The sequence below is a fragment of the Gouania willdenowi genome, chromosome 2 (assembly GCF_900634775.1).
Source record: "Gouania willdenowi chromosome 2, fGouWil2.1, whole genome shotgun sequence".
Taxonomy (NCBI): domain Eukaryota; kingdom Metazoa; phylum Chordata; class Actinopteri; order Blenniiformes; family Gobiesocidae; genus Gouania; species Gouania willdenowi.
The window spans coordinates 2,782,794-2,803,436 of NC_041045.1; the positions used below are offsets into that span (position 1 = coordinate 2,782,794).

The window sequence follows — 20,643 nt, forward strand, 5'->3', positions numbered from 1 at the left end:
GGGGCATGTGATCAAGAAAAACTGATGTAAATCACAGAATTTACTTCCTGAAACAGAAATGGAAATTTTTTAAATACATTTCAAAGATGAAAGAGAAATGTTTCACTATTTTTTTTTTTCATGCAAATGCCGGAATTTACCTTGTGAAATGGAAATAGCTGTAATATCATGCATTTGCACAATATTTTCCCTCATAAAACTGGTGGCTGAATGTCCAGCAAGACATGTCAAAATCTTGCGTGAGTTTCCTTTGAACATCTGAAGCTTAGAAATATCTAATTATTCCACCTATAGTAATTACTATCAACTCAATTAACTGTATTTAGCATGTTTGTCAAGGTTTCGGGAAGTTCGATAGGCAGTAATGACATCAAACTCGCGAACGCTAATGAAATGGAAACAAAACCGAAAGGACACGGAATTGGGTATTCTGTGAATTGGAATTATGGAAAGTTTAGAACGGACTTGGACTAATCTAAATGATGGTGCTCCTTCCATCTCCACAGCCTCCTATCGTTCCCAAAGTCTCCCACGAGGGCGACACCTCCAATTTTGATGTTTACCCCGAGGACGACTGGAAGAAAGACCCCCCTCTGCCTCCAAAGGACTTGGAGATCTTCAAGAACTTTTGAAAAATGATTTTCCTTTAGCTTCAATCACGGAAAGAACATTAATTTATCAGTCGGTGTCACACAGCCTCTACAAAGAAAACTTCAAAAAAAACATAAAACAGATGGTTTACTCTTGATGTTTTTATTTATCTGATATATATTTTGTATTTCTTCTCGTTGTTGTTTTTTCTATTATTTCTGAGCCTGCACATATGCAAAAACAAAAACGTGAATTGTGGTTCCTCGATACCAAAAGACTGTTACTTTCTAAGTTTGTAACTGAAAATATTCAGGGTTTTTTTAATTGTACTGTTTTGTATATTCACGTGACTGTGACTTCACACTGGTGCTGTAATTGTAGCAGGTCAGGAGTCAGAAAAGGGGACTTATAGTGTTCAAATGGTATTCTCCTCTTTTTCGTGACTTTTTGTCACCATTACTTAAGGCGGATATACTGTGCGATTTTTTTTTTTTTTTTTTTTTTTAAATAGTTGTACTCGGCTCCAGCTAAGCAACGAGATTGCAGAGTCCGAATGTTCGCAGTTCATGATTCATGTTTTCACACTATACGTCCATTCATGTCGCGTCAGAGTCTTGTATTCAGAAATGCAAATTAAAACTTAGAAGGAGAAGAAGAACTTTAAAGCATCACCCTTAAAACAGAAGATGAAAATTTTTGAAGCCTCACCATTAAAACAGAAAAAGAATTTCACTAAAGCATCACCAATAAAACAGAAGAACTCTTAAGCGTCGACATTGAACCAAGAAGAAGAAGTAGAAGATCTCTGAAGCATTGCCAATAAAACAGAAGAAGAACCCCGAAGTGGATAGACACTTGCGATGCTAAGCAAAAAGAAATGTGCTGCCTTGGCCAATTCTCTGCAAAGAAGCTTCAAAGTGGACCAGTTCGCGCGTGCGCAGTGTGAGAGTTTGAGGTAAGCCGGTTCGTGGCACTGTGACCAGGATTTCAAATCGGTTGGATTTTCTTGCGACCATATGATTGCTGATCAGGAGATGGTCGTGAGGTGTTGATCATTTTTCATGTTTACTACACAATGCACGACACACGATTTAGCCGAAATTCGGCACAATCCCAAAAATAAATGCAAGAGTGAACAATCTGCTCAAAATGGACCAAAAATCGCAGTGTATGCCCGCCTTTAGTCGTATATATATGATCAAACATCTGATTGCATTATTTTCTGCAAATCAAGAGCTCGTTGAATACCTCCAGCAATGCCGACAAGAGTCTGATTTCTGTCGCTGCAGGAAGAAGTTGGCTTGATTGGACACTGACCACTTTTCTCTGGAGTATTTGGCCTAATCCAGTGGTGTGCGTTCCCTCCATGATGCACAAGAAACGAAAAAATGCGTTCCTATCTGCGAATCGAAGCACACACTTTTTTACTGTGACGTGGAATACCAGAGTTCACTGTAGGTCTCCTTACAAACAGTTAAATAGCGAATGTGTGACGGGGAGCACTTGGAATGAAGTGCCTTGCAACACACAAGTGTTTATGATGTCTCGGTGTCCAATGGACGACACTCGCAAGGACTTCCTGTCTTCCTGCAGCTTTATAACAACATCTTTGATTGGTCCATGGATGAACTACATCCTTCCTCTTACACTATGTGCTCATTCCAGTCACTTGTTCACATGCTTTTACAGTATATGAATATTTAATCCATTATTCAACAGTGTCACCACTTTTCATTTGTGTCTTACTATATCAGCCTTTTTCTTATTAAATGTGTTGCTAATGCTGCTAATTACTTTTGGAGGGAACCGTATCTGAGTCGGGACTTTACCCAAAGATTTCTTTTTTTTTCTTATTAATTTCATGTTGACACAGGGTGGTTCTGTATCTTACAAAGACTCTTAACAGTTGTAATTGAGTTTTTTGTCACCCCCCCAGTAGCTTAGAAGCAGACCAGTTAATACCACTGGGTAGAGGGCCAGTGCTAATATGAGCTTAAGCAGTTAAAAATATTAACTAATTCACTAATTAAATAAAGTAAACAATGAAGAGAACTAAACTCACCGACTTAGAATATGATATATAGTTTTGCAATATCTGATATGAAAACATAATATGTATTTAGATTATGAGTAAAATGGTGGTCACATATGATGGTAGATACAGTAGCTGATGCTACAGACAGACTAGAAAGTAGAATAGATGCTACAATTACATTTAAAAGGGAGATAAGATACAATGTCGCTTTGGTTTCTAAGATATTTGAAGCAATTTTGTTGCACATAAAGTGGTTTAACGTATAACATTAGCTACAATGTTTAGTTAGCTAACAGTTGTTCTAATTACTGTTTGACGTAACCAATTCCTAGTGTCAGGGATTCATTCAGACATGGCCAAGTGCAGAAATTGTGACTTTTAATGGACATATGAGACTGTTAACATTATCTTTGGCACTAGCAGTGTGTTGTTAATCACATTCATGTGTTGGTCAGCTTGTCTTGCTTCAGCCAGAGTAAACACTATCACCCCATTCGTTCACCCTTTTTCCCCTTTATATCTTGTTTCTTACTCCAAGAAATTCAAATAAAAAGCCAAGAACTGTCTTGTTGTTCTGAATGCCAATTATTAACTCTTACATTGCTTTGAACAGTTTAATCTACAGTAGACATGGGCAACATCCTAGCTAAAGATGCCATTTAAAGTGCAGTGGAGGATCCATCATGCAGGGACAAACTAACTCAGGTAAGGAACTTTATTCTTGTGCAATATCTCTTTAAACCAAGTCTTTAACCAAGATAGTTGATTAACCAGTAGACTAGTATGACCAATAGATCTCAGGTACTGAAAGCACATTCCTACTAGAAATGATCTGTAGCTTTAGTTCTATTCAAATATGTTAAAGACCTGGTCAAGACCCACCCAGTTAAACCACAGGGTTGACTAATGACAAGTCAGCACTAAAGCCACACCCCCTGCAGGCGCCCAGGGACTCCTTTCATCAAGACAAGATGGGACCTAACCTGATCTCGCCGTACCTTAACAATAATACTCAACTATTCTCTTGTTCTATACTGGAAATTATCACAATGACAAGAAACCATATTGAGAAACGCATAAACCGTAGAATAAGCCAATTATTTCTTGGCCTGTGTCTGTCATTTTGAAGTAGTGGTAGTAGTAATAAGGGGGTGCACGTGTCCTCTAATGGCCTTGCTTTGATCACAGGGACCTCATCTTTTCATCAAAGGCTCTTCATGAGCCAAAGCAATGTCCACATAGATGGCTACACCCAAGTTTTCCTAAAGAACAACACGCCAATGCCTCTCTGTTCACGAAACAAAAAGAGAATTAAAACACAGTGTCAGTAAATAAATGATTAACAGCATAATTATGAAGTAAGATTTATTTTCTGTATTAAAACCAAGTTATCACTGTGTTCCAGACTTGTCTAGATACACTCGTTACCTAAAAACTTCTACAAAGGGCTTAACTACATATGGCCAATGGGAAATAAGAGACGTTGCTTCTGTGGTGACTGACGATTAGCATAGCTACTCAGTCACTGGAATGCCTAACCTTGGTTGGACTGGTGACCTGCCAATGGTGGACTCTTTAGGTAGCGATGTAGGCTCCAGAACCCGATGCCCTTGATTAGGATAAAAGCGTGGAGTGGATAAATGAATGGATCAAACCAAACATTGTAATAAATGCAAATGTGTTGTCCCATTTTTGGGGGGATTTTTTTCCTAAACAAATGGCGTTGTGAAGGTGTTGTTGGGTATACAGTTGATGGTGATGATACCACCCCTGTTGACATATTATCGGCTAGAAGTCTCTGGAAAATGGCCCAACCAAGCCACAAAAGGGGGGTAACTGACAAAAACAACCTCATAAATGGGGTGGGTTTGACAACAAGCACGTAGAAAAATACCAAGGGATGCCAAACACAGAAAATAAAAGCTTGCATTGGTCTCTTGATGAAACCAAATAGTAGTTCAAGCCTTTAGTTCCACTTAATCTAATCATCAATCAAGACTCTTCTATTGAATAAATGCCAAAAACAGTCTGGACACATTGGAACATTCAAGTTCCATTAGAGTAATCCCTGAACAGCTGAAGGAGATGAGTTCCCCTCCTTTGTTCCCATGTTTGAGTCAAACCAAAGGCCCAATCAAAGTCCAGTCCATTAGGCTACCATCTCCTTGTTCCCAGTGTTTTCAGTGCACGCCTGATGGTACAGTCCAAACAAACTAATTTCATTAATGGCTTTTCATACTAGCCCCTTAGCTGTCCGGTCATGCTTGTTTGCACATTAAACACACTTAGCCTCCTGACCTGACACACGTATACAATCTTTCACTAGTCCCCTATTGCAGACATCTTCTTGGCAGCGATGGTGGGAAACATGAAACAAAGACTGATGGCAGTGTGGCAGAAGGAGGGGTGGAAAAATGAGCTGGCCAGAAACACATCCAGACACTGCCGCCAACCACAAGACAATAAATCACCTTTTACCTTCAAGGTTTCTTTTTAAAACTGCACCAACTGTCAACTGGACAGAAGATCAGTCATCAGCGTCTGTGCTTATCCACATGACTAATCCCATGCCAAATCTTTATCTACAAGCCTTTATGAATCATGGGTATTATTGTGGAAATTTGGTTACCTCATTTCCTGGAGTTCATGTGTCAGCACCTTGCTACTGTGCATGTGTCTTTGAAACGTCAAGCGTTGAATCAAGGATGATAAAAGAAAACTTGCCTGCTAAGTTCTTATTGGGGGATAATGTATGTCATTTCTGGAGGTCTACTATAATACTAATATTATACCTGTTCCCCATTCACCCAATTAAACCTGACTCCTCAAATGTCTTGTTAGTTTGTCTATTTTGTCTGTACGCGCTGCTTCTTCACCTCATCATTACCGGCCCAATGTAATGTACACCATAACTTTCTGGTTACCTGCGGTTACTCCTATTTCCTCCCAGCATCCAAAAACATATGTGAGGTTATTTTAAATCATTGGAGAGAGTGAGTTGTTAAGTAGACTAGGAGGTTAGCGATTGATATAACTTGACAGGTCAACATTAGCTACATATTAACCCAAAGAGGTTGGGAAGCACATTTAAAAAGGTCTATTTTTATTTTTATTTTTTCTTTGGGAAAAGACATTAAAGGCAAAGCAATGAATCACCAAGTTGGCAAAAATATTGATAAAACATATAAAAAAATTAATTAAATGCCTATTTTGTGTGGATTGTGACTCAAAAAGCATAAGTGAAAAGATAGAACACGGCTCAATATGTAATAATAAAATAAAGTTGAGACAAAATAAAGGAAAGTCAAGACAGCAAAACATGGAAACGGAGCAGAAAACAGCAAGTCGAGCAAAAAAAACAAAAACAAATGACAGGGCTTTGTTTGAGGAAAAATTGTAAGTATGTAATTATTGTAGTTGTTTTTTGTGCATTTAACCTAATTTGTTGTCAATTTTGTATATATAATTCATTTGTCACTTGTTTACAGATTTGTATATTTCTTTTGTGTTTGTACTGTTTGGTGTAGATTAATGTCATTATTTTACGTCTTTAACCAAAATACAATCAATATAGTTAGCTCAAAATAATAAAGATATTTAGATTCTTGTGTGAGGATATTTTAATTGGCTGTGGAGTTTACTGTGAATGCAAACCTAAAATCTTGCCTAGGGTGTGAAATTGCACTGGCTACAGTCTGTTAGCAATAAGGCTCCATTGCACAGTTTGAGATTTGTGGTATTGAGTTTGAGGTCATGGTGGGACAAAGACAGTAAAGTCTGAGCATTGTATCCAGTCTACTGCATACAGTGTGTTGACAAAGCCAGGTTTCAACCCCCGCTAAAAAATAAAGCAATCTCTTTCTTCTCCCACGATCGCCAGCAGTGATGTCATTCTAAATAGTTTCCACTGTGATCAGCCCGATATTAGCTTGATTCTTCTCTCCTGGCCAACACTCAGATCCCTTTGGTTGCACTTCTGTTTTCTCTGTGAAGTTGATCTTTGTTTTTGGACTTTGGATAATGAAGTCCTGCTGTCGGTGGATGGGGAACTGGGGAATCACAGTTTTGCAGATGGTTTCCATCACATCAGGTTCGGGTTGGTTTCCTGTTCAGGTGTGAATTCTTCACCTCTGATTGTTACTGCGTTTAGCAAAGACGGCCAACAGTAGTGATGGACTAATAGTAATACAATAAGCTCAAAAATCATCTGTAGCATTAGCTCACGCCCAAAAAAAACTACATTAATTCACTGTAGCATTATGACTGGATATTGATGCGTAGCTTTGACCAATTGCGTCAAGGTGATTGAGCTAGCGTGGGGCAGTCAAACCACTGCTAATGCTATTAGTAATTTTTCCTCAAATTTTGGTTGTTTTTTTTTTTTTTGCTTCATTTATTCATTAGTTTTCTTTTGCCTGTGTCATTAAAACAGCATTGCCCTTATGGTAAATTAAAGTACTGCTCTCATTGAGTTATTATTTAGCTTTTTTTAAAGAAATATTATTGCTAATACTTACTATATTGAATCAGCCTTTCATGCAATTACGTATATATCAGAGAGTGACCTAATTTCCTTCAAATATTTGCTAGATTTTTACCTATTGACAAAATGGTAGATTTTTATTGTAAATGTCCATTTAACAATTAGCTAAATCTTTTCATGTATTTTAAGGGGTTTGACGGCCTTCATTTTTCCTTTGATAATACATATGGTAAATGTAACCTCTTTAAACTCCTTTTTGATACTCATGCATCAAAAAAATTAATATGTAAAGCAACAATTGAATATATTGTTAGAAATATATATATATTTGTAATGATACAACATATGTGGTCCTTGGGTCAAAATTTCTCCTGCTATAGTACATCTACTAATGCATTTACACAGCTGTGACTTCACCATAAGCACAGAAATAACAGTCAGTGCCTCTCAACAGCTGCACTATTAGGAGCCCCTCAGATTGAAGTCTTTGTTATTGATAGCGCTTCCCTACTGATTGTGTGCTTTGAGTTGTGTTGTCAAACCGACAACGCCACCACACTGCTCTCAGTCCGCAGTGACTCCCTCGGAGGTGTAAACGGTGGCTTCCAGTGTGCTCTTCATAAACTCAGGGTTGAGCTGTTGTGGATGGCTGATCAATAATTCCCTGGAGACAGATCGTTTCTCTGATGGAGGCAAATGGCTCTGGCAGTCTCCAGTCCCCCTTTTAGAAAGCAGAGGAACTTGCCGGCTGGTTCCCAGGGGGAGCAGGCACTGCTGAGATGCTCCAGATAGGGGAGGTTTACTGAATGTGCCGACATGCCTTAAGAATTTAAACTACAGCTATAGAAGCTTTTGGCGACAAATCCTCATCCTTGTCAAGAATATGTTGTCTTAAGTGGCAACCTCCCTCCCACTGAAATACTGTATTATGCAACAATGTCATGATCCAGCTGCTTCAAACATCTGCACGTAGAAGTCAGATGAAATATTCGTTCAGATCAAATCTGTTGCTCCCTTGAGAGCAATAAGACCCCAAGGTCATCTCTTTGTTTTTTATTCAGGTCACTATTCCAGCTGTAAAAATGCCCTTCGTTTGGGTATGTTGCAGTTTTTAGTTAAGTCGGGTTCTGCTCAAGGGGGCAAGAAGGTCAAATTTGTTAAAGTGGATAATGGGTTGGACAGACAAATGGGTTTTGGGTCAGTGCGAGATGAAAGTGGAAGCTTATTATTAGCTAAGGAACTGGACGCTATCGAGAAGGTAGCCTAGTGTTTACTGGCTAACCTTTTGCAATGCAAAGATTCCCAGGATAAAGCAACCGCAGAAAGGACGTTTGGTGGGATTATGAAACGACCACTGCACAGATGTGAAAAAGCTGAGATGGTATCACAACTGCCATTCTTTGCGATTCTCATCTCTACAGGTAAACAGCTGCATATTAGTCGTGCCTCGTTGGTTAATTTGACTAACCAGTGCATTTTGCAGCTAAACTTAAACTGGAACCACTATAATCTTTATCTTGTCTGTGAAGGCCAGGCAAGGAAAATGTATTTGCATGAAGCATTTCATACACAAAGCAATTTCATGTGCTTTAAATAGAGAAGTATAGAACACTTGAATGAAACATTAGAAAAGAAGTTGATCGAGGATGCTTAATATAATTGTGATTGTTGAAGTTTAAGTTTTGTGCTTACATGTTACCATCGTTGGTATGAGAGAAACTGTATAATTGTCATCTTTGGACATACAGTAGTGTTTCAGTTGTAAAAGGGGTTAGGCATAATAAGTCTAGACTTCAGCTTAAACCCCTTTCGGTCAGGCATCATTTAGCGGTTGACATTCCTAATGTATACATATTTTTTTTTTTTTTTTTTTTCCTGTCGTGTAATGTGTGGGATCTTTGAATGACCTTAGATCTGGATGTTCACAATGACCGAAGAAATAAACTAACTAACTAACTAACTAAAATAATCTTTAGGATTGTATGTGTAAACTGTGCAACTTGGTGGAAAATTATTTTCCCCATTGGGGATTAATAAAGTTTCTCTAATCTAATTAAAAGGTTGGGAGGGGAAAAGACACAGCAATAAAAACAGACATTAAACAGAATGAATATTGATTTTTTTTTTTTTTTTTACTAAAACATTAGTTTTGGTTATCGTTTTTACTGAAGGATATGGCTATGGAAGTATGCCTTTTTTCTGTAAAAGCCTTGTTAGAAATTTAATTTAATTTAGTTTCATTTGTTACGTTAAAGAGTTATGTAAAAATGTTTCTAAGATTTGGTGTAAAAGTCCAAATTTGGGATGAAATGAATTGTTTTTGTCAGACACAAAAGTTTTGAGTTATCGGAGCAATTAGAAAAGCTCTATTTTGGTGTGTCGCTAGTTCCAGGGACAAGTTGATTGAGGACTTTATTGTGTAGGATCTGTAATTTGTCCTTAAAAACTTTCAAACTTTGGCTTTCGTTGTTTAAGTTTGGGCACCAGTTCTTTTCAAAAGTCTTCAAACCTTGAGGCTTGATCCAACCTAGCGTTAGACCAGTTAAGGCATTCTCATAAGAGTGACAAACATTTGAGTTCCTTAAGGCAGTGGTTCACAATCACCAGGAAGCAGAACATTTATTGGTGCAAAGAAAGAAGAAAGTTATGATATTGGTCCGTGGCACATACAAAGTTGTGGGCCACTTTCTCTTCTATGGTTGTTTGGTAGTAATGATAAGGGACGGCAACTGGCAAAACAAACTGTTTTCAAGAACCACCCATCAAGTGTTTTCTGTTTCAAATTGACAAGTTCAGCTTCTGAACAAGTTGTCTGTACATACAAGTTAAAAGTTTGGTTTGAGAACCAATAAGGCAGGGGGTCTTGTAGGTCTTCCAGTCGGAACACTTGAAATATGAGCAGCTTATATTTGGCTTGAGACGAAAAGACTGTGAATCAGAACTCACGGCTAACGGTGAACAGCTCAACGTCTTATTTATGTGCTCACTTGTTTGCTTTGAAAGTAGGAATAAGTTTGTACATCGGTTTCATGCAGTAAATGTTAGTTTAAAACGACTAGAATGACAGGAAGCTACCTGCTCTTTCCTACCTGCCCCATAAATGTGTTCCTTTATGGGTCTGCATGCTTGGACATGGTGGTTGGCATAATGGGTTTAATGCATAGGAACCCTTTCACATTCCTGTTGATAGTCATTTGTGAGCCAACACATGGCAGCCAGGGCTCCAGAATCAGGTGTTTTTGCTATTCCCTTCCTTTCCCTTCCCTTCTCTTCTCATCATTCAGTCTAATGAAAGCATCTGCATGAGTGAGCACAGCTGCTTCTCTGCAACCAGGGTGGGGTTTGTTTATTCTCATCTGTAGACTGTTGGGATAGGAAAAAAGGAAACGGCAAAAAGAAAGAACTGAACGAAGATGCTGTGGATAACTCAAACCGTTAATCGTTACTTAAAGAATAAAGCTAGTTTTTCAACGAAACATTGCCAAACGTTTTTGACAAATGGCGTTTCTACCTGTTAGGAGGAGGAGAAAAGTGAGGTAGCTGGGGCTCAGGTCAGAGACGTCAGAATAAAGGAGTGCAGAGGACAGAAAGTGGACTTATTGGACTAAAGATGGAGAAAAGGCAGTTGAGAACATGGAGATAAGTAACTTTCTGTAAAGACCCTTTAAAAGAAGGGAAAAAAAGAACAATACTAATGCTACTTTAATTGTATTGAAAGCAAAGAAATTGCTGGAGTTTATAAAAAGAACAGGAAAACTCATACAGTCTGACACTGCAAAAATCTACAAGAAAAAAATCTGTCACCGTCACAAGAAAGTCTGATTGTTCCGCTGGACCACTCTGCACTCCAACACTTAAAGGTCACTGTGACTCCAGTGTTTGGATAACTTTAGGAAGAAAGCTTCTCTGGAGGCTGTATGGGATACATTGTGGGTGAGAGGTCAAGCAGATGACAGCCTGAATTGACTCCTTTACTATCCTATTTACCTTCAAAACGTCTCTGTAATGCTTTGAAAGATGGTAGTGGAAGACGATAAATGTTGGAGTTCCTTTAATATGTTTCTCTATGATCCAACACAGATTCTCAATGTGACTTCCACCACAAAACTACTTTTTTTTATGGGTTAGAGATTTGTCTTCACAAAATATGCAACTGCAGGAAAAATATATCTATATATCGTTGCAGTTTTTCACATTTTGTTTGGATTATTCTATTTATATATTGAAATAATGTTCAATTAATTTTATGTATATAGTTTTTTTTTTTTGCGTAACTATTTTTGATAGTTTTTCTTAAAAAAAAAAAAAAATCTAAATTGGCAGTGGAATTCACTTTGTTGCAAAGGGACCCCATATAAAATTTTGCCTAGGGCGCCAAATTGCTTAGGGCAGCACTGCCTATATAGGAAAAGACAAAATATAGCAGCTATGTTACATAAAATGGCAGCTTTTCCTGTGAAGTCAAATTTTCTATTAAAATATGTTACTTTAATGCTGTCTGATTCTGGTTCCAGTACATTTGAAATGGTGCTTTATAAGTACATTGTTTTTTGGAACTTTTTCATTGTCATTGTACTTAAAGTTGGGTTCCTTGCAGCGTCTGGCTTTGCTCTGGTGGACAATCCGTTGTGGGGGAATAAATTTAAGTAGATCTCGCAGTAAAAACAGGCTAGAACAGAAGAAGAAGGATGGAGTTCTTAATCCCTTTCCACTCTGCTGCTGCGTCAGCTTCTAAAGCTTTGTCGTGGGATGCGTCTGCAGATGTTAAAGTTTTCTGGCTTCCTCGTGTATTTATATAACGTAAGAAATGAATCCAAAAGCGATTTGGCTCCCAGTCTGCAAGCTGTGTTACAAGGCGGATTGTCTTTAGATTGAAGAGAGGCTGCCCTGAGCACATACAGAGGCCATATGTCTGGAAGTGTGTTACGTGTGTGTGTGCTGACGGGGGAAAAAAAAAACACTATCTTTTCTTTCCATTCAGTCTCTCACACACACACTGTGACATGTTTCTTTGCTCAGCTTCAGCTGCCGCTTATTTTCACCACAGTAGACGAGCAGGTACAGTTTCACTCATACACACACGCACATGTGCACGCACACACGCACATACTGCCATGACACAGTTTTTGTCAGTTGATGCTGAACATTTCTATTTGTTTAATTAGTCTCATGTCACTTGCTTATAGTTGTTTACATTTGATTTGGGCATTTTTTAATATTTAATATAAGTATATATATATATATATATATATATATATATATATATATATATTACAATTTAATAATGTTTAGTGTAGGCACCAGCAGACCCTCGCAACCCTCAAAAAAGGAACAAGTGGGTCTGAAAATGGACAGATAATGTTTAGTATTTATTTTAAATTCATTAGTATTTATTTATTTATTTATTTCTTTAGAGATTTTCATTATCAGCTTTTTGCCAATATCCAATACATACAGTACATACACCCCTCCCCAACCTCATTTTAGGTCACATTACACCTTAATCCTATTTTTAATGAGAAAAGTAATTCAACTTTATTTATGGAAAAATAACCATATTTTTTCATTGAAAAGTTTCAAAAACATCACATATTGGCTTTTCAATATTTGTGAAAAAAACAGATACTGATATCAACCGATATTACAATTTATGACAAATATTGTCCAATAATGTATCAGGTTCAAAGTCAGGTTCTTATCTATATCTAAATTTGTTGTGGATGTATGGGGTTCCACCTAAAATCAAACCTAGGGCGCCAAATTGCTTAGTTGTTCAATCACTGTAAGCAACGCTAAAGTAGAATGCTCTGCTGTCAACATGTGTAGACTGCATGTAAACACAGGGCTTTAATTCAATAAAAAAAAAATAAAAAGCTGTATTATCCATAACTGGCCACTAGTTGGCTTGGGGGTGTTTTGGACTGCAGCAGCATTCTAATATTTTAAATAAAGTCATTCTACTGGCGTGTAAACAGAAATACTTTAATCATCTTTCCCTTAAGTACTTTTTTGGACTAAATTGATGTTTTGCGACTGAGTGGCCAAAACACCAAATGCAGTCACTGTTTGTATCTAAAAATGTTGTTCCATGCTTCACACTTTTCTATCTGCTTTAATCCCAGGCACTTACAGTATATGCACTTTAAACACACTTTTTCTACATTTTCTCCCAATTAAAGCGACGGCTCATTTTTCCACTTCCACATCCTTTCATTGACTTTTTATGAGCTTGAAGCTCGAGCATAAAGTGTTTTTTTTTTTTGCAGTCCAAGCAAATGCCTGTGGTGTGTGACCCTCTCCACAAACTGAGACACATGGAAGGAATTCCCAATAGTGGATGAAACGCGGAGGAGTGTATAGATGGTGTGTTTTTGGTTGAAAGTGACTCATCGGTTGAAGCTCCTTTCTGTGGTGTGATTCTACTTAATTATATGGAGTTAAATAACTAAACATCCCACTGAATAAATGATGTTTTATTTCTGTATGAAATGAATGTAAACTGTTGGAAACCATGTCAATATTTGTGAAAGAATGAATAAATAACTGGAAAAACCAATTAATAAGTTGGGATTTAAGTTCCACGTTGAATTATCTCGAGAGTAAATCTGTGTGATTGATGGTCGGGACAAGGTATGAGACTTTCTGTAGTTTCCATTCTGCCATTACTGTCCGTCCCATCTTCATATGAATGTTTAATAACTAGTTTGGTCAAAACCCTTGGAAACAGTCACATTCATCAGTTATGATGGACTATCTCTTTCCCTGACTACCTTCCTCTGTTTGGACGAACACATGGAATGAGATGAACAGTTTTGTTGGAAACATCAACAGCACATATTCACTCAGGGGTTTTCAACACCTGGGGCGCAAACCTATTTGCGGTGGGTGCCAAGTAATACATTTATGTAATAGTACTTTTGTCATTGCACAATCTTTTTTTGATGATTTTCTATTTTTAGATTATTTTTTGTCGTCGTATGACAAAAGATAATATAATCTGGGTCACGGCTTTTGTTCTGTGACTTGTATTTTCAGAAAAAGTGTTTCCACAGCGCTTTTGCCACACATTTCAATATCGAAACGCCTGAAATTCCTAATTATGAAAGCGTTAAAACCTTTTAGCGATATTTGAGTTTTTTGTTTTTTTTGCGCTATTTAGATTTTGTGCATTTCCAAGAGTAATAGAAACGCAGCTACAGTCAATGTCCAAAGGTCTCAATTGCTGCCAGAAAATGTGGACATGCTTATAGATTTTGGAAAAAGAACATATCTGGACTTTGTAGACTGTTTTATTTTGATATTTTAAAAAACTTGTCATGCAAAGTTCCTGCACATTTCTGTTTTTGCGTTTGTGGCTTTGTTTTAACTTCAAATTGAACAAATTCATTTAAGTTATTGTTTTAAGTTTCATATTCAGTCAGTGCAGTATTTAGGTTTGCACAGATTTAAAAGCAAAATAAAAGTATAGTTAATTTTTCACATTTTTTTAGTCTTTTTTCCTTTTGCAGAATAGCATATTGTTATTGTCTGATCCCTAGTATTTGCTTGGAAGTTAAATTTCTAATAAATGTGCCATGTGTCAAAATAAAAGTCAGTAATATCACATATTTGACAGTCCATTGGTTTCTTAACCCATCTCCACAGGGGATTTGGTCCAGGTGTGGCTTTGCTTTGCATTACCACTAAGATGAATGGAGTCTCTTCATCCACCCACCCCTCAGTCACCTTTGAACTAAAGGTTGATGCCTCCCACTTGTCCAAATGCTTGCACCAGTCAGGCCCGGCTTGAGGCATTAGTCTTTGAGGAAAGCCTTTGGTGTTCCCATCAAACGTAGTTTCTCTTATGTTCAACTTGTCGTTTTTCATCGGCGATGATGTCTGTGCATTTTTTGGCTCATAGTGGCATCCCAACCCTTCTGTTGTGCATGTGTGACTCAGCGTTAATGACAGGGCGGTTGGGTTTACATTATCGCCGTTACTCGCTGAGTAACGGAACGAGTGAACAAACACAGCACCCAGGGGGGTGTTGATATCCTGAGGCAGTGAGACTGAATCACCCATAAAACGATGGTTAACTTCCTATAAATCATGCAAACCGGTTCCCAGTTCCCAGACATATGCCTCCGAACATGGACTGTCTACCTCTAAGAGACCGGGGACCCCCACAGTATCTGAAGGTGGTTGAACACAGACATGAACAGTCATGTGGAGATGGCGTCATCTATAAGGGGGAATAAAGGGAAGAACTTTCAGCATAATGATGGTACATTGTTCTATGAATCTGTGATAACATTTATTTATTTATCTGAATAACATCTACTGTTATCCAAGAACTTTATTATTTGCACTATAGTATATAGTCATCTTAAAGATTAAATCATTGTTTTAATCAGAAATAAAATAGGTCCAAAATGAATAAAAAATGGTGAAAAGATGGTGAAATGGGATTTTAAAAACCACAGAATTTGGTCAAAACTTGCAAATTAGAATTGCCAAAAATGGACAAAGTGATAAAAAATAGTAAAAAGTGGAAGTAATGGGGAAGAGGGCTTAGGGTAATGTAATTTAAAAAGTAAAAACAAGTAGTTTAAACTGGCAGATAATGGACATGACAAATCGGCAAAAATAAGCATGAAATATATTGAAAATAGGTTAAAAGTGACAATAATGGGTTAATGTATGCAAGATTAGGTGGAGAAGTGGTGGAAAGGGTTCATAAGTGCTGAAAAGGTCTTGAAAGTGGGAAAAAATGTGCAGAAAAGAATTTTGAAATTTGATGAAGTGCGTATTGTAGCAAAATGCATTAAAAGGAGCAAAAATATAGCAAGTTTGGTGTAGCTGCAGAAAAAAAGAAGCAAAAATGGGCTCAAATTGTTCAAAATTTATTCTTAGTTTCTTGAAGACATCTGGTCCTGGCCCCAAGGTTGAGAACCCTTGCTCTAAAGGAGGTCCTTGAATGAACACATGAATGCGAGAATATAGATAGATAGATACAGTAGATAGATAGATAGATAGATACAGTAGATAGATAGATACAGTAGATAGATGATAGATAGATAGATACAGTAGATAGATGGATAGATGGATAGATAGATAGATAGATAGATAGATAGATAGATAGATAGATAGATAGATAGATAGATAGATGGATAGATACAGTAGATAGATAGATGGATAGATACAGTAGATAGATAGATGGATAGATACAGTAGATAGATAGATGGATAGATACAGTAGATAGATAGATGGATAGATACAGTAGATAGATAGATAGATAGATAGATAGATAGATAGATAGATGGATAGATACAGTAGATAGATGGATAGATACAGTAGATAGATGGATAGATACAGTAGATAGATGGATAGATACAGTAGATAGATGGATAGATACAGTAGATAGATAGATGGATAGATACAGTAGATAGATACAGTAGATAGATGATAGATAGATACAGTAGATAGATGGATAGATAGATAGATACAGTAGATAGATGGATAGATAGATAGATACAGTAGATAGATGATAGATAGATAGATAGATACAGTAGATACATGGATAGATAGATAGATACAGTAGATACATGGATAGATAGATAGATAGATAGATGGATGGATGGATGGATGGATAGATAGATAGATAGATAGATAGATGGATGGATGGATAGATACAGTAGATAGATACAGTAGATAGATAGATACAGTAGATAGATATATTGGAGTAAAGACTGTTTCCTTCCCTGGTCCTGGACAGCCTGACCCTCCCTGGTTCCCTGTCCCTGGCTCCTCCCGGTGCGCCCCTGCTCTGTGCTTTGCTGCTATTACTCCACTTCTCTCCCTTTGTGTGTCAACCGACAGAGAGCACTGACCCACCACAGGCTTTTCCTCTCAGAACCTTCTTTTTTCCAACCTTCGAGGTCCAAGTGACTCTTATATAATATAATAGGACTTCCATGGTTTCCTCCATCCTCTGGATTTCACCTCGTGCACTCCGTGCAGCTAAAATGGGATATAAAGAGTTCCTCTGGGAGAGGTTACCAAGCCTTTGAGGTAAGAGAAAGTTTATGTTATCAAGATTAGTCGACTTTTTGAGCATGTCCAGCACTGAGGGAGCAGTGGTTTGGCTTCCACCACAGCCTGCTGATGGAGACTGTAACTGGAGACTAAGATTATTCCAGTCATCTTAGATTGTCTCATTCTGCTTCCAGCGGTTTCCCCGGGCTGTCCGAGGAGTTACTCAGCCTCTTCAATGCCTTAGCAAGGACGGGAAAACTTTAGGTTGAGCCTTAAAATAATCATTGGAATTAAATTTGTAGAATAAACCAATCAGCCACCTGCTGTATAGTGTATTAATCCCAGTGGCAGTTGGGAACTCCCACAGTTGAAAATTATTTACTGAAAATATCAATGGGACTTTTAGGGTTTGTTAGCATGTGGCTTTCTAAATACATGATGTTTCTATGAGGCTATAGAATATATGTATATAGCAAGTTTGATGACCAATAGATTATCAAATTAAAGCTGTTGAAGGCTAAACATTTTTTCCTAGTGTGAGTGAGCAATGAGTGCCTCTTTATAGCACCAGTACATTTGGGTTACAGACTCTGCAAATCACACACAGTTGTATTGCAGTAATGCAGAGGTGTCCAAACTTTTTTCAAAGAGGGCCAAATTTGGTTATATTAACCATATGCGTGGGCCGACTATCCATTACTATTGACTTTATACCATGGTAGCTTCACGTCATTTACCAGGAAACATAGGCTTTCTATAGGAGTGGAAGCACGAAGAGTAAACGTAACATGATATACAATTGCTTATTGGCTGAAATCTGAATTCAAAGACATTTACCTTTAGACTAATAATCGTTTAGTGGTATCAGATATGTCCTTGCTTTTGTCACAGGCTAACAAGAAAGTCAAACTCCACTTCTTTGGCCCCAAACTGTCTTGTCATCACATGAAATGCCTCAAATTCTCTATGTCAGTGTTACAAGTTAGGAAAACTCTTGCTGCTTCTTCTTGACAGGTTTTGTACATGTCCGCTGTTATGGATATCCAGGGACAAGTTAACAGTACCAGAATATGTATGTTATATATATATACAGTATATATGTATGTTATATATATCATGTGACAGAGGACCACTGTTGACCTTCACCTTGCATATCCAGCGCCTTTAATCATAGAAAGACCAGATCATCAGTCAATCCCCTCAAGAAAATATGACAAAACTCTACTAGTTGTTGCTGTACTTTCTATGAAAACCCAACAGACCTCAGACCACATCTGGAATCACAATGTTACCAGCAGATGAAATAAGTCCTAGAAGTTCTAAAATAAAGCATCTAGTGGTTGCATTTGTTCGTCGAGGACATCCAACAGTTGCTGGATTGAGTTCAGATCTATTTGAAGACAGACATGATGATTTCAACATTGCAGATTGTGTCCCAGTATAGCTTTAAGACCCATATTAAAAAGACTATAGTTGCACCAGATGTTTTCAATGTGTGTGTGTGGCTACTGCTCTAGTGATTAGATAAGCAGCTGCTGTGACTGAGGATGGATCCTCCCACCCTCTCCATCCTTCCCATCTTGCTGCTGCTCATCCTCCCCAATGCCTCCACTGGCCTCCCCTGCCCCCGGCCCTGCTCCTGCCCTCAGCCCACGGAGCTGCACTGCACCTTCCGATCTCTCCCCAACATCCCAGCAGCAGTACCCAAACACGTGGAACGCATCAACCTAGGGTTAGTTTCTTTGGTGTGCGTTACATTGCATAGAATGGATGGAGATTAAGCTTTGGTTCATGACCTCTATATTTGTGTTGCTTTAGGTTTAACAGCATCAACCAGATCCCAGAGAGATCCCTAGCTGGCCTAAGGAAGCTGGAGTTGTTCATGATCCATGGGAACAACATCCACAGCCTGCCAGATGGTGTGTTCACGGACCTCACGGCACTCCAGGTACACCAATGATAGAATCTATGTGGAAGTGAAGATGGATTGATCAAGTCATCACTCTTTTAATTTGGTTTAGATGTTGAAGATGAGCTACAACAAGCTGACAGAGATCAATAGACACACCCTCCATGGCCTGTGGTCTTTGACAAGGTTACACTTGGACCACAACCAACTTGAGTTCCTCCACCCAGATGCCTTCCATGGCCTTACCTCTTTGAGGATGCTACAGCTGGAAGGCAACCGACTGCAACAGCTGCATCCAGCCACTTTCGCCACCTTCACTGTGATGAACCACTTCCCCGTTTCCACCCTGAGGCACCTTTACCTGTCAGACAATGGGCTGACCTCGCTCCGCAACGAGATGCTCAAGACCATGCCACAGTTGGAGAACCTGTACCTCCACGGGAACCCGTGGACCTGTGACTGCAACATGAGGTGGTTCTATGACTGGAATCAAACAGCACCAGGTTAGAATTTTCAGAATTTAGAATAGCATTGGTGTGTTGTGTGTGACACCCATACCTTACCTTATGGAGGGCAATTTGTATAAGGGGAGGGTTTATTTATCCTAGTACCACCTAATCCTTCTAAAACAGTAGTTATTGTCCAGTTTTCAAATGTAATACTAGCTTAAACTAGTATTATTAATTCACTTTCACTTTCAGCTTGCTAACTGCTAACTTTGTCGGCCAGGTTCATTCATACTTGGCTTGTGTTTGGTCAAGACAAACTTTTACTGTCACACAGACATATTTCTACTGTAGCTCACACAGCAGTGGAAAGTCTAATTGTGTGCTTCCAAAGATCTGGCAAATTTCTGGAGAGCCTCAAAACCAGCTCCAGATCACAATTGACAGATACTGGCTCTGCAGAAGTAACAAGAAATATGAGATGTGTAGCTCTCACTGCTTTATCCCATTGTTACATCAAAAAGTAAAGTAAAAGATATTATTTCTAGTATGATTTGGTCAATCAAAATTGACAAAAAAGAGAGTAAACAGGCATGCTCAGATAAAAGCTGACAATCCATTACTGCTAACTATTACTCAAACTAGTTTTCTACTACATCAGCAAGTTCTTCCAATGCTCATAATGTCTTCCTGCTAGTATTGGAAAGATCAAATTTTCCAGAACCAGAACCTTGCCTAGCTTTGCTTTCTTAATATTATAATTAGCTGAGTTTTCCTGAGTTTACCAAAATAAAATCTACTCTTGTCATTCCTTTTATTTTAGATTTTTATGAAATGAAAATGTCTGGCAGATACGCTAGAAGCTGCCTTTCATTGAAGAACCAAACAGAAAAGTTATAGAAAATTCAAATTTCTTATTTATATTTCTTGTGCTTTGAAGAAGAAGAAAAAAAAAAGATATCAAACACTTTGACAAGTGTGACTATCAATATTTATTTTTAAGTATGTCCTGTGACCAACTGAAAATTAGTACATTGAGTCGCAGCACCTCTGCAAACTACATGATTGTGCTAACTGAAAATGTCTATGGCTCTATGGTAGTGTTTTTTTGTTTTTTTTGCTTTGGACAATCAAGTATCCCAGACGGAACACCAGTGTCCTGGTT

General features: G+C 38.1%; 2 protein-coding genes across 4 annotated transcripts in view; both read left to right on the forward strand.

Moving 5' to 3' along the window:
- Positions 1–4,228, forward strand: part of prkx (protein kinase X-linked) — a 27,292-nt gene extending 23,064 nt beyond the window's left edge. For 2 of the 3 annotated variants that reach the window (XM_028463469.1, XM_028463462.1), the window contains one exon: positions 507–3,191. In XM_028463469.1, the coding sequence (XP_028319270.1) occupies positions 507–632 (126 nt within the window). In that variant the 3' untranslated portion in view covers positions 633–3,191. Of the gene's footprint in view, positions 1–506; positions 3,192–3,239 lie in introns of those variants that run through there. The other variant, XM_028463477.1, reaches the window with a different exon arrangement.
- mxra5a (matrix-remodelling associated 5a) overlaps positions 3,239–20,643 on the forward strand; it is a 25,352-nt gene continuing 7,947 nt past the window's right edge. Inside the window, exons 1-4 of the mRNA XM_028472439.1 lie at positions 3,239–3,331; positions 18,641–18,855; positions 18,942–19,071; positions 19,145–19,535. Of these exons, the coding sequence (XP_028328240.1) occupies positions 18,671–18,855; positions 18,942–19,071; positions 19,145–19,535 (706 nt within the window). The 5' untranslated portion in view covers positions 3,239–3,331; positions 18,641–18,670. The remainder of the gene's footprint in view (positions 3,332–18,640; positions 18,856–18,941; positions 19,072–19,144; positions 19,536–20,643) is intronic.